The sequence below is a fragment of the Zalophus californianus genome, chromosome 15 (genome assembly GCF_009762305.2).
Source record: "Zalophus californianus isolate mZalCal1 chromosome 15, mZalCal1.pri.v2, whole genome shotgun sequence".
Taxonomy (NCBI): Eukaryota; Metazoa; Chordata; class Mammalia; order Carnivora; family Otariidae; genus Zalophus; species Zalophus californianus.
The window spans coordinates 63,125,439-63,148,010 of NC_045609.1; the positions used below are offsets into that span (position 1 = coordinate 63,125,439).

The following is a 22,572-nucleotide window of genomic DNA, read 5'->3' on the forward strand; positions in this document are numbered from 1 at the left end:
TCATCGTGTTTCATTTTTCCCTCCCTTCCCCTATGATCCTCTGTCTTGCTTCTCAAATTCCACATATCAGTGAGATCATGTGATAATTGTCTTTCCCTGATTGACTTATTTTGTTTGGCATAATACCCTCTAGTTCCATCCATGTCATTGCAAATGGCAAGGTTTCATTTTTTGATGGCCGCATAATATTCCACTGTGTATCTATATATATATATAGATACACACCACATCTTCTTTACCCATTCATCTTTTGATGGACATCTAGGCTCTTTCCATAGTTTGGCTATTGTGGACATTGCTGCCTTAAAGCTTCATCTTGTTGATTCTCTCTTTTAAGCCTCTCTTCTGTCTTTCCCTGCTCCCTATCAGCAGTGCTAGTGCTTTGCTTTGGGCCCCACATTCTCTGCTGGATTTGGTGACGGACAGCTCACTGGTCTCCCTGCCTTCAAGGAGACATCTCCCCTCTGCACTGTCTTCCACATATCAGATTTAGGCTTCTGAAACATGTACCTGTGTGCTTCTATCTCCAGTACATGTTCCAAACACCTTCAATAACTTCCCATTCCCAAAGAATGCAGCCTAGTCTTGAACATGTCTTTCAGGGCCCTGCATAGATCTGCCCGTCAGCCTCGCCAGATTCATGTCCAGAAACACCATACTTGCTTATGCCTCCACACCTTTGAACGTACTGTTTTCTATGCCAAGAATGTTTTTGCTTCCTTTTGCCACACAGTAAACAACTATGCACCCATTCGAGACCTATCTCAAAGACCATCTTAACTGCATCACTCTCAGCATCTCTGTTTCAACCTCCTTCCCACCCCTAGAACCAAGGAGTAAACATGAGAATCACTGTGTTCTCTTGTTTCCATAGAACCCAAACAACATCTATCTCAAGTATGGCACTGGTCACATTGTATTGAAATTATTTATTGATATGCTTTGCTACTCATTAGGCTGTGAACTTCTTGAAGGAAGACACCTTTACCTTCCCTTTAGGAGTCTAGCACTGTGCAGGGCATGCAAAACCTTGCATTAATTAATGAGTCAGGAATGAGCACACACACTTTGTTAGCCATTTTTAACCATATCTAACTGGTGTCTAGGTTTCTCATACTTTCTAGGTGCATTTATCCAACGTTGAGAGATGGTTCTAAGTGCAGGCATTGGGAGAGAGAAAAGGAAAAACTAACAGAAGATGCAGTGTCCGTAATAAGAGTCTCATGCTCTACCAACTGAGCTAGCCGGGCACATGCAGTGTCCATAATAACGAGCTCTATTTTCTTGTTTAAAAAAGTCAAGCATCACCAGAGCAACTACTGAAGAGCAATGTGAGGGAACTGATCAGTTAGGGGGAGTATTTTTTTTTGAGAGATTTTTATTTATTTGAGAGAGACAGAGAGAGAGAGAGTGGGCACGAGTGGAGAGAGGGGCAGAAGGAGAGGCAGAGAAGGAAGCAGACTCCCCACAGGGTATGGAGCCTGATGCGGGGCTCAATCCCAGGACCTCAAGATCATGATCTGAGCCAAAGTCAGAGGCTTAACTGACTGAGACACCCAGGCAATCCAGTTAGGGGGAGTATTAAAGAGAATTGGAACACGGTGAGGAGTAGAACTGAAGAAACTCTCCAGGCCAGAATTTCATCTTCAAGAGTGCACTTAGGTGTAGCTCTCTTCCTAGTAACCTTAGAATTCAAGGTTTTGTTTCTGGAGAAGAAGCTGAATGTGGTCTTGAAGGTTCCTTATTAAGCAGTTATGTTCTATCAAAGTTATTGGTAAATAAATATTGTCAGATTACTGTGCTTCCAACAGTTGTTTGATGACTGTCAGTGGCAAGTGCTTCAAGTGCAAGTTCTCTGCGTTCTTGGCTGTCACGTAGCTGTCTTGCTCTAGACCTTAATTCTGCTGCACAGGTCAGATCAGACATAGTCTTTCTGCTTTCAAAACACTAATTCTGCGGAAAGTCATGCCAAATCATACATAATGGTTTTTGAGATGTAGGAAGTAACTGGTTTACAATTCAAATCAACAGATATTATCACATACTCTCTAAAAACTGGCATATGAATGATTTTCCAAATTTTGTTCTTGGGAACATTTCATTTGGGTTGCATCCCTTTGGGAGAAACTAATCTCTGGGTGAATGGATAGAAAACCGGTGATGTGTATTATTTGCTTAAGTGTGCCTCATTTTGACTTTATGGCTGTGATCATAGCCCTCCACTGGATATATTAACCAAATAATGTCTTAAATTAACATCTCCTTAGGGTTAATTACAAGAGTTGACAAAGCAATGTAGTCTTACTGTAACAAATTGAAGTAATACAGAGGCATGGAAACTAAGGAGTAAAAATTATCCCTCCAACTCTTCCAAAGTGATATTCCGCTTTTCAGAGATAACCAGTTACAAGTTTCAATCTATTTTTCTGGACTGCTATAAAGATGTCTATAAAACACATACATGCACATATACACAGACACTGTAATTATTTAAAGATAAGAAAAGGGATCATATTATGCATATTATTATTGGAACTTCTTTTTCAGTTAACAGCTCACAAGCAGCTACCATGTCCATGGTCAGGGCATAAAGATCTTTCTCTTTCACACCTGAATAGTGTTAGTCCTTGACCCGAAGTCTTGCCTATGAACACAAGCTCAGAGGGTGATAAGGAGGACTCCTGAGCAGATGACCTTTTAGCCTGACTCCTGTGTTCTTCTTTTTTAGTATCCAAGATTTACTGAAGTTCAAAGAAGAAGTGACCAAGGAGCGAGACCAGCTCTTGTCAGAAGTGGTGAAATTACGAGAGTCCTTAGCTCAGACTACTGAACAGCAGCAGGAAATGGAGCGGTGCAGAGAGGAAGCAGAGCAGGCCATCAGTCAGGTCTGCTCTGCCACGGAGGGCAAGATGAAAGAACATTAACTTCCAGAAGTCCTTCCCATCTTGTTCCTCTGAGAACAACATCCTTGTTCCTAACCCCCTGGTGCCCAAACGGAGCATCCACAGTTCTGCTTGTTTCTCTGGTTTGTTCTTGCAAGAGCAGTTTGCTTTGTATATTTCCTCTCAACATTCTTTGGGAAGTCACTAAGACGGGGCACTGCTTACAATTTTGGCCTAAGGTGTCCCTGGTAAAGGCCAAGATGCCCTGCGTTTGGGGATGGTGGAAGAAGTAGCTTCCTTGGCTCTTCTCCTTTGTAAGGACCCCTTTTGAACGCTTTTATGTAAATCCAGAAGTCAACTAGATGATTCACACGTGCAATCTCCAGGAGAAAAACATGAGACTCCTTTGAGCATGAGATGACAGAAAGATTTTTCATAGATTTTGGTTATCATGATAAAACTAGAATGCTTTGTTTAGTAATATCCAGGGCTCATGTGAAACATAATTTCATACTTAGGGTAGCTGGCAACATTTTATTTAGCTCCTATTGATAGAGAATTGGATGAATTCTTTCCATGCTTAGCTTCTCTAGAATTCTGGGCTTCCATATTTAACTGGATTTTATACCATTCTTTGTGGATTTGTTCCCACCATCTGGGTGGATGTTTGGTTAAGACTCTGAAAAACAATACAGAATATTCTTGAAGTTTAAACATTGGGGTTCAAAGATGACTGTCCTGCAGGGGAAAGGCTACTACAAGGTGGCTGCCCTGAAAGTATAAGATTTGAGAAAGGGAGAATCTCAGATGGTTGAGACATGTCCTGGCATGGGCTTCATCTCTTTCCTTCCTGTCCTTTCTTTGCCCCTAGTTCCAGCAAGAAATCCAGCAACGTCAGAATGAAGCTTCACGAGAGTCTCGGAAGAAGGAAAAACTAGAGAAAGAACTCAGGCAGATTCAGACGGACATGGACACCAGGCAGACAGAAATTAAGGCCCTCCAGCAGTATGTGCAGAAAAGCAAGGAGGAGCTTCAGAAGCTGGAGCAGCAGCTGAAGGAGCAGAAGGTGCGCTGGGTGTGGGTGACATCGCAGTCCCCGCAAAAACAGGAAGAGTGCCTTTGGAGCATTTTGAATTTTCTTTGGAAAGCAGCAAACTCTCTTCAGTAGAGATGTGGATAAAACAACACTTAGCATTGCATTGCTCTTTGAACAGTTCAGATAGGTAGATAGGACCTCCTTTTTTTGTTTTTTTCCCCCCAGCTCCAACGGGTTAATTTCTTTTGAACCTTCTATTGATGTATAATATACACATAGCAAAGTGTGTAAGTCACAAGTGTACAGCTTGATGAATTTTTTCCACTTAAACCCATCTTGGTCACCTGCACCCAGCCCAATAAACACTACCCCAGATGGTCCCTTGTGTTCCCTCACGGTCACTCTCTCCCCCACAGTTCACCTCTATTCTGAATTCTCAGCAGAGTTTAGTTTTGTCTGGTTTCGTACTTTACAGAAATGCGATCATACAGGGTGTGCGCTTTGCATTTAACTTCTTTGGCTCAATATTCTGTTTGCGGGATTCATTTATGTTGCCACGTAGTTATAGAGCGGCATTGTCTAGTATGGTAACCACTAGCTATGTGTGGCGATTTAAATTTATTTAAAATTAAATAAAATGAAAACTTTAAGCCCTCCGTTGCTCTAGTACCATCTCAAATGCTCACTAGCCTCAAAGTCTAGTAGATCCCATATTGGACAACACAGCTAGAGAATGTTTATATTGTGGAAAGTTCTATTGGACAGAGCTCAATAGGCCATTCAGACTCAAAGTATTCATTGTGTGACCATTACATGATTTAATTTTTAATAGGCTTATTTTTAAGTTTCAAGTTTAGGAAACCATATTCAGTCTTTATGCATTTTAAATATGGTACCATTTTTAACATTTCCCCTATAATAGCAGTTTAAGGTAACTCAAATAGTAGTAACTCTGGTCTGTCTTTTCTCATTTCTTTCTTTTTTTTTTTTAAGATTTATGTATTTATTTTAGAGAGAGAGAGAATGGAACAGGGAGGGAGAGAGAGAACATGTGCGTGCAAGCTGCGGGAGGGGCAGAGGGAGAGGGGAAGGCTCCCCTCTGAGTGCAGAGCCCTAGGCAGGCTTGATCCCACAACCCTGAGATCATGACCTGAGCTGAAATCAAGAGATGCCCAACTGACTGAGCCAAGCAGGTGCCCCTCTTCTCTCATTTCTTCAAGAAGCAATTCATGTAATGGAGAAAAGTCATTTCTTGAAAATATTTTCTCTTAGGAAGGTTCCAAAGAATTGTCAAGCCATACAACATTTTGCCACTTAAAATATAGATATTAGAACATATTCCTTGGCCAATTGCCTCATTAATTTTGCACAGAGCCAGAAATCAGACAGGTAATACACAACATGCAAGTATCCACAAGAAAAACACGAGATGTCTTGGAGCATGAAATTTGAGAGGTTTTTGAACATCATGATCAAACTACAGTGCTTTGTTTAGCAATATCCAGGACTCATGTAAAAGACAATTTCCTTTTTGGCATAGCTGGCTATATTTTATTTAGTCCCCATTGACAGGAAATTGGATGGAGTCTTCCCATGTTTAACTTTTGCTTGCATCAAGTTATATTTTGTAATAATTGTTTAAGCATCTTCTCTCTTTTCCCTTCAGCGCATTTGCTATCCGCCCCCCACTAGTCTGCCGATAGAAATGGCTCCACCCCACCCCCAATACATTCCTCTTTTTTTTTTGTTTAATAAAACTGTGTCTGCTCAGGATAGTCAAGGAAGGGAAGAAGAAACCCTACTGACACTGAAGTCAGGCAGATAGAAATCCCTGCACTGCTGTTGCACGGTTTCGACTTCAGTTGGATTTAAGGGGCATGGTCTCTGTGTTGGTGTCCATGAATGGTTCTGCTCACGAAAATGTGGTAGGCATGTTAATGCAGGATTTGCTTCTGAAGATGGAGCGTCCCAGCCCCACAGCTGATAAACCCCGTTTGAATCTCTAGCTCATTTGCAATGATTATAGCAATTGTTGCGTATGTGAAGCTTGCCAAATGGCAAACAGGCATTAAAATATTTATCCGCCACCTGTGAACAAGACTTCCCAAGGCTCTCGGGAAAAAAAAAATTATGCTTTCTGTGTTATTCATTAGAAGGCGTCGTTTTCCTCAGCCATGTATGGTTTATCATATTTGAGTGCGTTAGTGCTTTCACCGGGGATAAAGAACAATTTCTACAAAGACAAAGAAAGTGTGCTTGCTGTGACTGTCCCAGGGGGTTTGCAGCGTGGTGGGGGGGGGCGGTGGTGGCTCCTGTGTGGATATGCAGATGTTGTAATCAGATTAAAAAGCATTAACCAGCTCGTTATGTACCTTTCAGATCTTGAATGAAAGAGCTGCAAAGGAGCTGGAGCAGTTTCAGATGAGAAATTCGAAACTTCAGCAAGAGAATGAACAACACAGTTTGGTTTGTGAGCAGCTATCTCAGGAAAACCAGCAGAAGTCTTTGGAGCTCAAAGTAAACACCAAGTGACGAGGACCTATCTATTCCCTAGCACCCCCTCCTTCATTCCCTATTAATTTAGGTTTGCCTTTGTGGCTGGAGCCCTTGGTTGGGTAACCTATATTAGCCTTGATGTGTCGGAGGCAGGCACAAGCCTTCATTGATGGCTTTCTGCCTAGAAGGAGATACTTTGATGACTTCCATTCTTCTAAGACCACAAACCTGAATATTGATCATATGGTTGTGCGGATGGTTTTGAAAGCCAGCTCCGATGCTCATCTCTGTAACTTAGCCTTGGAAGTAACTACTTACTAGTTAAACCATTTACGTGAGCGAGTGGCAAAGAAGTCAGATTATATTTTACGACTTGTCTGGAGAAGGTGGAATGGGAGGGGTCGGGGAATGGATTGGTACTACTGGGTATCTACTTCCAGGATTGTAGTACCATGATTTTTACTTCTGTCCACTGTAAATTGCAAGACGGTCTTTCCATTCTTCTCCCAGTCCTCAGTGAAGAATGTTTGCAAATTATGTTTGGATAAAAGCTGTATACTTGGGTACATATTGTATACCTACCTGCTTAACAGAGCAGCTTTGTGTTTATCACAGATTCTGAAAAAATCCATAAACCCTTCTCTGGTTACGTTTAGGATACTAGGCACAAAATGAGTGACTGATCAACAATGATACATAGATTTGATCAGTGAATTATAACAGTTTTTGCATCATAGGCCCTTTTGACAGTCTGATGACAGCATGTACACACACACACACACACACACGCACACACTTATGTGCACATTTTGCATCTTATTTTGAATGCAGTCTCAGATTTCCAGGATTTTTCTAAAGTCTAACCACAGGGTCTGGATTAAAAACTACTGAGTTAGAACATTCTAGTGTTCTAATTGGAAAGGGCCTTAGTTCAGCTAATTTGGGTCATGTAACTCTGAGGCGGAGGAGCATTTAAAGCAGTCCTGGATGGTTTGACTTGAAACCATTCTTTATGAGAAAGCTGTAAATTGAAGCAGAAATGAAATGGCTACTTAAGGCAAAATAATATATTAGCCCCTAAGGTGAAATTAAGGTAAAAATGCTTACGCCATTAATTCTCTTCTTTGATAACATGATGGGGCACCTTGAAAGATGGAATATTTTTGTTATCAGATTCTGAACTTACGGAATTCTACTTCTAGCAATAATCTGAGAATGACATGCCCAGCTCAGTGCAGTTTCTTCCTTGTCAAGAGCTGGGGATAATTACTAATGTTGATTTGCGGAAGAATCACTGGTTGCTTTTCCGGTAATTTCTAAGAATGGCAAATTAAAAAAAAATGAATTTAATTTAAATTAAAAAAATTCACAAATCTTGAAGTCCATTGACAAAAATCTGGTGTTTTCTTTTTCTAGAGTTATTATTTTGGTACTTTTTGCCCTTTTGTAGACTTGCCTATTCAAGTTGCCCTGTCCACGTATCTGTATGTACACCCACTGACTAACATCCTCTGAGGCGGGAGGGCCCTTTCTCTAGTGTATGTTATTACACTAAAGTGGCCACGTGGGTTCACAAGAGTATTTGAATATATTATAGCATGTTAATAATCTTTTGAAAGTGATCACTCCGTGAATCCATAAAAATTGCCCATCGAATACAGCATTTGTACACAAAATTCACACATTTATGATACATACAACTCAGCATTCTTATCCTGTTTGATTCAACAATTCAGTGGTAACTAGAGACATCAGGTTTAATCAGTCTTTTCATTATTTTTTAGCTTACAAAGCCACATGTTTTATTCAGAGAGTAGTTTTTCAATTTCTCTCAAAACCAAACAGTGTGCGTTTTTGTTTAACCCATAGAACAACTTTGGACTGACACAGGAACAATTTCCTTTTATTGGTTCTGAGTTTACCATCATGAAGTCACTGGTCCTTTATTTACTGAGTGTCCCTGGTTAATGCTGTCTCATTAATTACAGGCCAAAGAGGAAGAAGTCCATCAGATGCGGCTTGACATTGGGAAGCTCAACAAAATCAGAGAACAAATCCATAAGAAATTGCACCAGATTGAAGATCAAAAGTCAGAAGTGGAACAGAACAAGGAAACTCTAAAAAATCAGATCTTGGGATTAGAGAGAGGTAAACCAAGAACCATTTTGCACTTTGTTTTATTCCTTTGTAAACATTTCATTGATGACTAATGTCATTTGGTAACCCAGGGCTCTGTGCATACAAACACAAACCATGCCAAATGTAATCAGTAAAATAACTTTCAAGCTGGTAAGCAGCCAATATGCAGGGGACATCATTTTGAATATCTTAAACTTTCTTACCTTCAAAAATTCTTCAACAGACTATATTGGCACAATTTAAATCCAGCCAAAAGTATTGCTCCATACTTGTCACTGGACTAAATAACATATGTACTCTTAGGTCTTGGTTCTACATGACCTTCTGCTTTAACCCCTTTTCTCATGGAAGATAGGGGATAAACTAAAACAAATGTCCCCCACTAGCAGTATTTGGGACAAGAATCAGTGGGGCAAAAATAAAAGGCTCCTAACTTCTTTTCTCTGTTAGTCCTTTACCATGTGGTGGACACTTGTTTTACCAGCTATCACATTGCCCTGTGGAGGAAAAATTTAAGTGCCATGGAAGGCCATTATAGCACAGAAAAACCATTAAGGATGCAAACTAGGGAGTCATGTCTACCTGGGCTTGGATCCCACCTTCATTGTATTTACTGTCGCAGGAGGAGATGAGCTAATACACATAAAGCTAATACACGTTGTGGATAGTACCTAACACATAGTAAGTGCTTACTAAATGGCATCTATTATTATCCAGGTTTATTACTATTTATATAAGTAGTAAGATAGAATGCCATCTCATTCTGAAAAAGAATAGAATTGAAAATAGGATTTACTAGTCAAATTTGGTGTGGCAGAAACAGCTCTGGACTCAGAGACGGAGGATCCGGGTTTGAATTTAAGTACACCAGAATATGTGAGGCAGGAACACGTTGTCGAACTTATGTGGGCTACCGTGAGTTGTAGGTCCCCGAATGAGGCAACATATGTAACAGCATAAAAACATACATCGCTTCACTAAAAGTTAGGTAAAACCTAAATCTCTAGGTAAGGTTATCAGAAATGCTGTTGACCCTGAACAACATGTGTTTGAACTGTGTGGGTCCACTTATATGTGGATTTTTTTTTGATAAATACAGTACAGATAAATGTATTTTCTCTTCTTTATGATCTTCTTAATACCATTTTCTTTTCTCTAGCTTACTTTATTGTAAGAATATAGTATAGAATACATATAACATACGGAAGATGTGTTAGTCGACTGTTTCTGTTATCAGTAAAGCTTCTGGTCAACAGTAGGCTATTGGTAGTTAAGTTTTGGGGGAGTCAGAGTTATATGTGGATTTCAACTTCGTGGGGGATTGGCATCCCTAACTCCCATGTTGTTCAATGGTCAACTGTGTTTGTTATGTAAGCCTTTGAACAGTGCAGATATTTTTCCAAGACATCAGGAAATAATCTTTTGTTGAGGTACAGTTGTGGCTTGACAATTTCTCCATTCTTTCAATAGATTGAGTACCTACTATGTGCAGGCACTAAGGTTGGCTTTGGGTGCATGGAGGTCCCTGCCCTCAGAATGCTTACAATCTTGCATGAGTTTATAATCTAATGTGTTCAGTGACAGGAAGAAAAATGGAATTACTAGATCATATTTTGTAACTGGTTTAGTGACTTTCAAAACACTCCCACATTTAAATTTCTGTATTTTTGCTTGCAATAGTTCTGAAAAAAAATTATTCGTTTAGTGTTGGACCCAATTCTTCATTCTTAAATCATGTTTACAGAATTCATCATGCTCTCTCCTCTGGTTATTTTATAGATCTCGTTAACATCATTATTTCTTCTTAGGGACCTCTACCTTTTGATGTGCCTGATCAAAGAGTGGCATTGGACATAATAATTAGGAGCACGAGTCCTCCATGTGTTATGATTTTCTATCACAAAACCCAAGGCACTAACGATAAACTGCCAGAACTAATGAGAGTTCACTGGGGTGGCAGGTTATAAAATAAATATATACACATCGATAGCTTCCTTTCGTACAGAGAATTGGCTAGAATATGTGATGGAAAAACTCCTTTTCACAGTAGCAACTAAAGTAATAAGATATCTATAAATAAAGTTACCGGGATATCTGCAAGACATGTATATAAAACATGCTACAGAATTCTATTGAGGGGTATAAAGTAAGAAGACTTGAAAAATAGAGAGATATACAAGGTTCCTGGATGAGAAAGTGCAATATGATAAGGATATAAATCTGCCTAAATTAATCTATACATTTAATAGTTCCAATAAAAATTTCATTAAGTTATATTTTGGGGACTTGAGGACTGATTCTAGAGTTCCTCCAGAAGAATAAACAGGTGACAATGGCCATAAAATTCTGGAAAAGAGGAGTGATGAGGGAGCACTTGCTTTACGAGGCGTTTAATATTATAAAGCTTCAGTAATCAAAGAGTGTAGTGAAAATGCCTGATAAAACAGATCAGTGGAAGAGATTGGAAAAGGCACAAAAAGAAAAGGTTATCATCAAGATCAAGATGTTATTTCACACCAGCTTGCGGTATGGATTGTTAAGAAGATGGTAACATGCCAATAAGTTATTTTTTGGGAAAAAAAAAGTTGATACCAGATGTGGAAACCAGAAAGCCAAGATCGAGAAGATTTAATGAAATAAGAGCTGAGGGTTTTTTTTTTTAATGTATCAAAGTTTCTCTATATAAAGGTAAATTGACGAAAATATTGCCGAAGAGTTAGTATTTTTGTTATATATAAAGAGTTCTTACAAATCCACAAAAAGGATAAACAATTCATTAGAAAAATGGGCATAGGGCAAGTGTGGGCAATTTTAAAAACAGAAATACAAGTAAATGGTCATTAAACATGAAAAAGTAGTCAACTTTACTACTAATCAAAGAAATGTAAATTAAATACAGACATAGGGTTTTAATAATCTATTGGATTGTCAAAGAGATCAAAGAGCATAATACCCAGTGGTGGTTTGGGTGTGGATTTAAATGCTATCAGTTTTCTGGAGCAAAATTTGACAGTAGGAGAGAAATGCCTTTTTTTTTTTTTTAATCGCTTTCGATCCAGGACTCCCTCTTCTAGAGTAACAAATGAATAAGAACTTTCACAGATATATGGCTTATAATTGCAAATAAATAAGTAAAATGGAAGCAATTTAAATGTTAAGGTGGGGGATTGGTGAAATAAATTATGCATTTTCGTATAGTGAAGTATCACAGAGCCATTAAAATTCTGTTGTAGATGCACATTTATAATATAGAGAGGCATTTATTTTATGTTCGTTAATTATAAAAGCAAACTACAAAACAGTATGTGTCGTATAATTCACTTTTGGTGTATATATATATAGGAATGTGTGTATATCTGTATTTTTATACACACACATATTTGCATAGGAAAAAGTCCAGAAAGAGACCCATCAAAATCCTAAGTAGATTCTGCTTGACTTGAATTTTTTTTCCCTTTTGTTCATTTGGATGTCTCACTTGTTTCTGTCTTCCTAATTACTTGTATAATTAAAAAGATTTAAAAAGAGCAAGGACTTTTGGAGTCAGAGAAACCATGCTCCCAGCCTCAGCCCTGTCACCTCTTGGTCGCAGACGGGTGGCATGTGGCTTAATTCTGCTGATACTCAGTTTCCATGTGTTCAGTGGGACAGGAGACCTCCTTCACTGAGTTATAATGAAGATCATGGAACACTCAATAAATAGGAGTTTTATAGCTGCAGATAAACGCGTAAAGCTGTTTCTGTGTCGCATTGGCTTTGGCCTTGGCAGATTCTTTCTTGGGTTGGCTCCATATTTCTTCTTCTTCTCCTTGGCCATTTAGAGGTGGAGGCTTCAAAGAAACAAGCAGAACTTGATAAGAAAGCAATGGATGAGCTTCTGAGAGAAAGGGACATATTAAATAAGGTGAGTGTGTTCCCATAGCCCTGGTAAACAAGTGTCTTTCTCTAATGCTATGATATCTGCCTCTAACCCCTTGTGCTGGGGAAAGAAAACTCTGAAGCGAACAAAAGTAGATCAGAAATAAATCATCGTGGTCAGTTCTCTTCCAAGCTGCCGGGCACAGTCCACCATTCCTGGGCTGAGAACTGAAACTGCATTATCACTTGTGGCAAGAAGGGACATTGGGGAATTATCACATAAACGAGCAGGGTTAAGAGCGTTTTGTGGATTCTGATTCTCTTGCTGGTGTGTTATTTGGCATCCTAAGTGGTTGATCAAAATTTCTGAATTTAATATCTATAAACTGCAACTTTTGCTAATCCAGAAGATACAAGTGAGTGCTAATACAATTTTACCTTCGAGGAGTTTGGTATAAGAAAGGCCGGTTGATGCCATAAACCTTCCCGCCATCTTTTGGGGACTGTTGTAGGTTTTTGTTTTTGTTTTCAGCCCTTATATCTCCTAGTCTTTGAGCTCAGTCTGGTCCAAGGCTGAAGGAGGGGTTGCAGGAGCTTGAGGCCTAGAAAGCTTCCAACCAAGGGAGGACGCCTACCCCTTTCCTCTCCAAACCAGTTTAGAAGATTCCTTCCATTGACAGTCAGTCACTCTTAGGAGGTTAACTAGTTCCAAAATTTAGGGTAAACTTTCCTGCTCAGGGATTTCCTCCCGGGAGGAAAAATCAAAAGGCCAGGTGGAGAGTGGGGAGGCTGCTTCCAGAGCAGTGTATGGCTTTAGGTCCAGACAGTCATCTCATCACGTAGAAACAGCTTATATTTTTTTTACTCCAACTTTCATTATTTCTTTCGGCTTCCCAGAATTGAACAAATATTGACAAAATAGACCACTCTGGAAGCTTAAAGAAGACTATTTAAGGGATCTCAGGAAATAGGAGCTTACCTATCTTTACATGCTGAGCGCTCCTTAGAAAACCATTGTTTTTTGGATGATCCTGGAAATTGTTCCTTTATTCAATAAATTTGCACATGCAAACAATGTTGTTGGATTTAGATTTTTTTTAAGATTTTATTTATTTATTTGACAGAGAGAGAGACAGCGAGAGAGGGAACACAAGCAGGGGGAGTGGGAGAGGGAGAAGCAGGCTTCCCGCAGAGCAGGGAGCCCGACGCGGGGCCCGATCCCAGGACGCTGGGATCATGACCTGAGCCCAAGGCAGACGCTTAATGACTGAGCCACCCAGGCACCCCTAGATTTAGATTTTCCACCCAGGCGCCCCCAGATTTAGATTTTTAAACGTGTTTTTAAGACATGCATTTAACCCATTTATATTTTATGTATACTGATAGACAACCAATAGATTTTCTGCCACAATAGGACATGTAGCACAACATTAATTTCACATTTATTTGTTTGATTTGACTAACGTCAGTTCCTCTTCCAAGGCAAGGTATACTTTTTTTTTTTTTTCCTTTCTGGCCAGTGTGCATCCTTCCTTAGAACCTCACACAGCGCCCAACCCTCTGCAACTTTTACTAATAATGCATTTTTTCCCCACTGATTTGAAATGCCCCTTTCATTGAATGAATGAGTGACATGTTTTTGACAGGAAGCAATGTTAATATATTTTTGTTTTTCAGTGTCATGTTAAAATGGCTTTGTCTTTTATAGAGTGGATGTTTAATTCAATGCTTGAAAATCAAGTTGACCTTTTCTTTTTTCTGCATCATCACCCAACTGAGGTGTAGTGTGTTTATATTCTAGTGGTTTTCAGACCTGGCTGCAGGTCCGTACTGCTTGGAGATTTGGGAAGGGACAACCAGGTGCCTTGTGGGACCCAAGGATACAGCTGGGCCTCGGGAACTGATAGGAAGCTGACCTGACATTCTTGGGATATACAGAAAGCCACTGGATTTCTGCCATCACTGGTTTCCTGCTGAGTTTTTGCTTTCATTCCTCTCTTTTGGGGAAGAATGCCTCCCTGTTTCCAGTCTGTTTGGCAAAAAAATGGCTATCACCAATAGCTCCCAAGTTTATGTCCTCTATTGAGTTGCAGAAAGCTAAAGGCCCTATTTCAAAAGTCCGTGGTCTGTTCCCCTATGGCCAGAGACGTGAACCCTCTTGCATCAGCTCAGCTGCAAAGACTATTGATTCCTTGTTTTCAGGGCAAGCCTGGCTTCTTGGGCAGCCAATCCTAGGAATTTCCATTGCAGCAGCAGAAATCACTTGTGCAGCGTTAAAAAAAATTCTTGGCACATGGGTCCCCTCCCAGATTCACTGAATCGAAATCTCTGGCTTTGGGACACAGGCATCTGCATTTTTTAAGAAACTAGGTTAGTTGTTGTGTTATTGTGGTAAGATACACATAAAACAGAATTTACTGTGAGTGCCCTTGAGTACATTTGGGGTGTTGTGCACCTATCACAGTGCTCTAGCTACAGAACATTCTCATCACTCCAAAAGGAACCCCTGCACCTGTAAAGCAGTTATCCCCCCCTGCCCCGCCCCATTTCTCCCAACCCTAGAGAAACTGCCTTCTTCCTCTGTGGATTTGACTATTTTGGATATTTATATAACCGGAATCCCATTATACATGACCTCTTATGTAGGGCCTCTTTCACTCAGAATAATGTTTTCAGGTTTCAACCATGCTGTAGCCTGTATTGGGACTTTGTTCCTTTTTGTGGCTGATGAATATTCCACTGTGTGGTTATACCACATTTTGATGACCTGTTTCATCAGCTGATGGACATTCGGTTGTTTCCCCCTTTTGGCTTTTGTGACGAGTGCTGTTGTGAACATTCATGTACAAATTCTGGTTTGAACATCTGTTTTCAGTTCTGGGTGTATGTACCCAGGAGTGAAATTGTTGGATCATACATTAATTCTAGATATTTGCATTTTCAACGAGTTGATTTTATTTTACTTTGCAGTCAAAGCCCTGTTACGTGATTAGGTTCAATTGCTCTAAGCTCACAGGAACAAGGCCAGAGCTGGGATGGAGTTTACCTTTGGGGTCAGCCGGCCCTGGACCCAAATCCTGGCTCTGCCACTCCCCTGTTGTATGAACTTGTAGGTAAGCACCTTAACTTCTGAGTGTCAGTTTCCTACCCTTAAAATGGGAGCAAAATAGTGCTCACTTCCTTGGTATGTTGTGGTCACTTAGTGTACTTATGTATGTGTTTGCCTTGTGCAAAATTAACAGAGTAGGCTCTAAATAAGCTATAGAGAATATGATTATCTTTATTCACCCAAAAAACAATGTATCTAATTATTTTAGGGATGAAACAGGGGTAAATTTATCCAAAAATCCCCACACATTTTGAGTAACGTGACTGCTCTGTTGTCGTTATTTTTAGAATATGCTTAAGGCGGTCAGTGCGACCCAGAAACAGATAGACCTGGTAAAGCTCCATGAGCAAGCCAAGAGGAACCTGGAGGAAGAAATCCAGAACTATAAGGATGAGGCTCAGAAGCAGAGAAAGATCATCTTTCAGCTGGAAAAGGAGCGAGATCGGTACATCAATGAAGCCAGTGACCTGACCCAAAAGGTAAAGTCACTCCTCGAGGATGTGGGAGGAGTACAATTCTTTCTGATGGTCACACACTGTGGCAAAGAGGATTTCTTCAGATTTGAGCTGGTGGTTTGCATAAGAATTTAAGAGGAATGATGTTGATAGAAGAAAAGCTGTCCCAGGGCTGATCTGGGTCAAATTGTGAAGTGGACAAGGCCAATGCTTCGGGGGGTCTCCGTTTCCCCTTCGAGATCCCTCCCCTGTTACCCTGCTGGGCAGCTTCCCTGGGTTGGACGCTTGGGTTGGGGGTGGGGGGTGCTGTCAGCATCACCATCTCTGCATGCTTTGTTCTCACCCCCCACCTCTGTCCCTGAAACCCTTGTCCCCTCAGACGGAGGATTCCAACTAGTTGTTAGGAGGAAGGGATCTAATTAAATGGCCTCAAATTAAGATGTGAGTGACTCCTGGCATCAGGTAAATGTTCACACATTCAAAGGGCATTTTATTTTCCAGCTATTGTGAACCTGAAACCTCACCGGTGGTAGAAATTCACACATTGAGTAGCTAAGTCCCAGATCTCTACTTCCTGTAAACTGTGGAGGAGGGAGGGTGCTCACGGCAGTGTCTTGAAGAACGACTTCAGGGATTTCAAATCTACTTTAACCGGTTGTCTTAGCACATTGCCAGCATTAAGCAGGAGTGGTTGGACTGTGCTGTCTTCAGTGCATTCCCAGATGGTGTAGAGCAGGAGGTTTCATGAGGGGGGTTTCATGGTGTCAGGAAGGGGCATTGGGAAATGGAGTAAAGTTTTCAGTATGATGCTGAGAAGAGCGTTTTGGAGAGAAGATTCGTTTAAGGAGATTTGCCGCCGCCCCTATCCCCCAACCCTGGGCAAAATGTTATCTGCTCTGCAGTGTAAGCCCTGTCTTTCATCTCCTCAGTGAAATCTACAGTGTTTACCAGTGTTCTTGCATGTTTACGTTTTGTTTTGTTTTGTTTTGGAGTGGAATCTCAGTGAAGATGACAAGGAGGACAGCCAACATTTGAATTATAAACATTAAGGAAGTGGGAAACAAGCTTTGCTTTAGGAAATCAGCTTCTCGCTTAGACTAAATAAATGCTGAGCAGATGTTTGTAGAACATAAGTTTGGAGGAACACGAAAGCATATGCTCAGTCTAGCCCAGACTGGACGCCTCTTCCTTGTAAAAGATCCAACCCCCGCCCCACCCATGATTCTTAGAGCCCTGATTGAGGGCCATAGGAATACAGTGTGTTTCTCTTCTGACTTAATCATCTTACAAGCACCGTTGATTGATTTCCTGACTCTCAGAAAACCAGTGGTCAGTTCAGGAACTCGTATCCTCCAATCGTATTCTCCAGCCCAGACTCCGCATCTGTCAGCTTCAGCTGTAACAAATAATCCTCAAATTTCAGTGGTTTATAGCAACAAAGATTCATTTTTAGCTCAAGTCGAAGGCCTTTATGGGTCAGCTGCCGCCCTGCTTCGTGTCTTCTTCACTCCACGCTGATTCTGTTGGGATGTGCTGGCCTCTTTAAGAGTGAAAACAGTGTAATAGTGGACCTTGTGATGCTCTTAGAGCTTTTGCTGGGGAGGGAAGGGCATAGGCCTTGTCCACTCATATTCCCTTGGCCAAAGCAAGTCACATGGCCAAGCCCAACATCCCTGGGTAGGATTATAATCCTCCTAAGGGAGAGGCGCTGTTTGGTGAGACGGGAAATATATCTGAACATATCATCTGTTGCAACTTTCTGCTTCACCTTCCTGATAATCAGTCTCTCTCCACCCCTGGCTGCCATCACACTATTAAAGTTAACTGTTAAAAATTCCAATGTGATCTTGGTATCACTCCTGGCCTTACAAACTTCTGTCACTTCTCAGTAACCTGGGCCAGTGCTTTCTAACATTTTTTTTGCATCCTTAGCACACGTAGAAAATAATATGTCTATGGCCTTTGGGAATAAGGGGGAAACTGTTCAGGGCTGGAGGGGACTAACCTAGGGATGCTAACTGCTTGATCCCACCTGGGAGAGGGAGTCAGTATTTTGGTACATACCTATAACCCACGCAAGACAAAGCAATTGGTATACTGTGATTTATGGGACAGAGTCCAAGCTCTTTGTTCTCCCTGGGAAGTCCTTCCTTCCCCTCTCTGCCTGAAAAACTCCTTTTATCCTTCAATACCCAGCTCAAATGCTCATCTCTGGGCTCAAGCCTGCTCTGACTCCCTCCTTTTCGATTTGTTGGTATCTCTGGAATGGCACTTATCCTGTAATTACTTTCTTTGCACATTTGTTTTTCCTACTTTACAGTGAGCTCTTGGGAACAAGGATTTTATCTCATTCATTTCTTCATTTCCAGTGTGCTGGTAAATAGTAGGCACCAATAAAACCAATGAAGTGTTAGTTAAACAAATGGATAGATGATGAGTGATAAAAAGGATGCTATCACTGATTTTAATACAGGATTGTTTATTTTTCTGTTTCCTTGTAAAAGTGGAGAGGTACCAAGTTTTGCTGGTAACTGTTTTTCATAACTCTTATGTTTAACTTCACAAGATTATATAATGTATCACTAAATCATTTAAGCACAAGTTCGTAACAAATTATCAACTGCAATTTTTCTATTTCTTGTCAGTTGCTACAGCAACTTGGGTCATCTCTGGACTTCTTTTTTTTCTTAAATATTTTATTTGTTTATTTGACACAGAGAGAGAGACAGAGAGCAAGCAGAAGCAGGGGGAGTGGCAGGGAGAGGGAGAGGGAGAAGCGGGCTCCTTGCCCCGCAGAGAACCCGATGCAGGGCTTGATCCCAGGACCCTAGGATCATGATCTGAGCCGAAGGCAGCCGCTTAACTGACTAAGCCACCCAGGCACCTTTTTTTTTTCTTTTTTAAAGATTTTATTTATTTGTTTTAGAGGGAGAGAGAGTGTGTATGTGTGAGCAGGGGGAGGGGCAGAAGGAGAGGGAAAGAGAGAATCTCAAGCCAACTCTGCAGAGCCCAACACAGGTCTCATTCTCATGACCCTGAGATCATGACCTGAGCTGAAATCAAGAGTCTGATGCTTAACTAACTGAGCCACCCAGGCACCCCTGGACTTCTTTATTTTTTTTTCTTTTAATTTTATTATGTTATGTGAGTCACCATACAATACATCATTAGTTTTTGATGCAGTGAACTTCTTATTAAGGACCTGCATGTCCTTAATACATATAAGAAATATGCCCCTCCCATATTTATTTCTTTTCTGCTACACACACACACACACACACACACACACTCACACACCTCATTCTCACAAGTAGAACATTCCCTTTCATGTGTTCTATTTCTAGGGTGTTGACGACTGATATCAGGGGCTGGGGATAATGTCACGAAATTGATGTTTTCATCAACTTCTGGAGTGAGAATACTTTGTTCCAAGTTTTAACCCAGCAATTTCTTTTGTAAGAACTCAATCTATGGAAAAATAAGAAATGCAAAGAGTTTTATAAAAGGATATTCTTTAAAATAAATTGTGCTACACTTATCTGATACAATATTATGTACCATTAAAACCACGTGTTTGAAAAATATTTTTAAAATGGGGTACGTGTTCACAATATGAATCTGATAAAAACAGAATGCAAAATTACTTATATGGTTTGCCCTAGTTTTATCGCTGTGCATAGGAGAAGGATTGGTATTCAGTTTTGAGCTCCTCATATTATTTCCTAAATAGGTACCAAATATTTTTTGAAAGAATGAATGGAAAGTGTAATTAGAGATCTGAATTAACCACTCAAAGACATACTTTTAGGTATTTATATTAAATTCTTCTTCGTTAATGTATTTATCATTATGGGTCTTCCCCCATTTTAAATTCACTTGAAACATGTTGCCATAATGGACAATCTTAACGGTATCATCTTCAGCAATTTTAGTTGTGAGTGACTTACGGCGTGGTCTCTTCTGCCTTCTGGGCTGCAAAAACAGTGTCAACATTTGCCTTCTCATTCTTTCTGTTTGGAGAAAGAAAGGTGAAATCTTAGATACTGAAAGCCCTACATTACATTTTATTAATTTAACTTGGCATTTGCAAACGAGAAAGATCCTTTTCTGTGCCAGAACTGGATGGCTCTTATGTGCTTGTCTCAGTCAACATTTGCCATACTAATGCTGCATAATACACAACTACCAAATCTCACTGGCATGCAGAGATAAGCACTTTTTTTTTTTAAAGATTTTACTTGTTTATATGAGAGAGAGAAAGTGCAAGAGAGAGTGCAAATGGTGAGGAGGGGGAGAGGGAGAGAAAAAGGGAGAAAGAGACTCTCGGGCTCGATCCCAGGACCCCAAGATCACGACCTGAGCTGAGGGCAGACGCTTAACCAACTGAGCCACCCAGGCGCCCCAGCACTTCTCACACATCTGCAGTTGAGTGGGACTCAGGTGGTCTAGGTTAGGCTTGCCTGCACTTGGCTGGAGGCTGTGAGTTGGGTCTGGTTTTGGTCCACATGTTTCTGATCCTCCAGGATGCATGGTGTTCTCATGGAGAACGAAAGGAAAGCCACCACACAAGCACATTTCCAGGCTCTCTCCTCTGACATCTCATTGGCCGTGGCAAGTCACATGTCCACGCCCAACAGCGAGGGGAAGACTCTTCCCATGGAAGTGGTAGGGACAGGGAGAGGGAGTGAATATTTGCAGAACCATAAGATAATCTAGTACAGTGATTCAGCGCTTTTTATTCTCATACTTTCCTCCTCTGCTGAGCTCTAACTTTCACTCGTAGTTAAACTGAGAGAAACCAGGAATGGCATTATAAGTTGCAGTCTACCATAGTTACTCAACTTTTGTAAATTCTGGTTAAAACCATTCCTGGTTTACAAAAGACAACCGACAGAATGGGAGAAAATATTTGCAAATGACATATCAGATAAAGGGCTAGTATCCAAAATCTATAAAGAACTTATCAAACTCAACACCCAAAGAACAAATAATCCAATCAAGAAATGGGCAGAAGACATGAACAGACATTTTTCCAAAGAAGACATCCAAATGGCCAACAGACACATGAAAAAGTGCTCAACATCGCTCGGCATCAGGGAAATCCAAATCAAAACCTCAATGAGATACCACCTCACACCCGTCAGAATGGCTAAAATTAACAAGTCAGGGAACGACAGATGTTGGCGGGGATGCGGAGAAAGGGGAACCCTCCCACACTGTTGGTGGGAATGCAAGCTGGTGCAACCCCTCTGGAAAACAGTATGGAGGTTCCTCAAACAGTTGAAAATAGAGCTACCATTCGATCCAGCAATTGCACTCCTGGGTATTTACCACAAAGATACAAATGTAGGGACCCGAAGGGGTACGTGCACCCCAATGTTTATAGCAGCAATGTCCACAATAGCCAAACTGTGGAAAGAGCCAAGATGTCCATTGACAGATGAATGGATAAAGAAGAGGTGGTATATATACACAATGGAATATTATGCAGCCATCAAAAGGAATGAGATCTTGCCATTTGCAACGACGTGGATGGAACTGGAGGGTGTTATGCTTAGTGAAATAAGTCAATCAGAGAAAGACATGTATCATATGACCTCACTGATATGAGGAATTCTTAATCTCAGGAAACAAACTGAGTGTTACTGGAGTGGTGGGGGGTGGGAGGGATGGGGTGGCTGGGTGATAGACATTGGGGAGGGTATGTGCTATGGTGAGCGCTGTGAAATGTGCAAGACTGTTGAATTACAGATCTGTACCTCTGAAACAAATAACGCAACATATTTTAAGAAAAAAGAAAAAGAAGAAGAGAGCAGGAGAGGAAGAATGAAGGGGAGTAAGTCAGAGGGGGAGACGAACCATGAGAGATGATGGTCTCTGAAAAACAAACTGAGGGTTCTAGAGGGGAGGAGCGTGGGGGGATGGGTTAGCATGGTGATGGGTATTAAAGAGGGCACATTCTGCATGGAGCACTGGGTGTTATGAACAAACAATGAATCATGGAACACTACATCAAAAACTAATGATGTAATATATGGTGATTAACATAACAATAAAAAATAAAAAAAAACCATTCCTGGTTTAATCATTAAATCTGTGGCACATGTTGTACATTATTCACCTGGCTTATTTTAGAACCCCTCCTTTCTTATTCTAAATATTAAACTTTTGGCCTTTGCCTTTCCAGACATTTTATAAATGTCAAAAACATTCTTTCATAATGAATCCTTACCTCCATGTTCCTTAGCTCTCTGCTTCTGTGCTTATAACAGTGTCAAGCAAAACTCTCCTAGACAAAACTTCCATAAAAGGAATAATAATGTGCTTTCAAGGGCTTACAAGTGAGTGAGGAAAGCAAAAGTTGATCAAAGAAATATTGTTGGCTGAATAGGTATTTCATGATGAAATGAAACTCGTGTTTCTTTGGTTATACAGAGCATCTTTCATAGACAAATTATAAGCTTTTTGTGTTGTTATAAAATTAGTGTACTAGGTATTACTATTTTCCTGCAAAACAGAATTTGATCCATAGAAAAATCAAATTTATTTTTGTTAAGTACTAGTATTTAACATGACAGAATATTAACCAATTATGAT

The 22,572-nt window shown here is 40.4% G+C and overlaps 1 protein-coding gene across 3 annotated transcripts in view; it reads left to right on the forward strand.

Moving 5' to 3' along the window:
• Positions 1-22,572, forward strand: part of CFAP58 (cilia and flagella associated protein 58) — a 108,608-nt gene that overhangs the window by 7,806 nt on the left and 78,230 nt on the right. For all 3 annotated transcript variants that reach the window (XR_003520354.2, XM_027596395.2, XM_027596396.2), the window contains exons 4-9: positions 2,729-2,885; positions 3,754-3,948; positions 6,298-6,435; positions 8,403-8,562; positions 12,375-12,457; positions 15,808-15,999. Coding sequence is in view for 2 of the 3 variants with exons in the window: in XM_027596395.2 (XP_027452196.1) it covers positions 2,729-2,885; positions 3,754-3,948; positions 6,298-6,435; positions 8,403-8,562; positions 12,375-12,457; positions 15,808-15,999 (925 nt within the window). In the remaining variant the exon portion in view is untranslated. The remainder of the gene's footprint in view (positions 1-2,728; positions 2,886-3,753; positions 3,949-6,297; positions 6,436-8,402; positions 8,563-12,374; positions 12,458-15,807; positions 16,000-22,572) is intronic.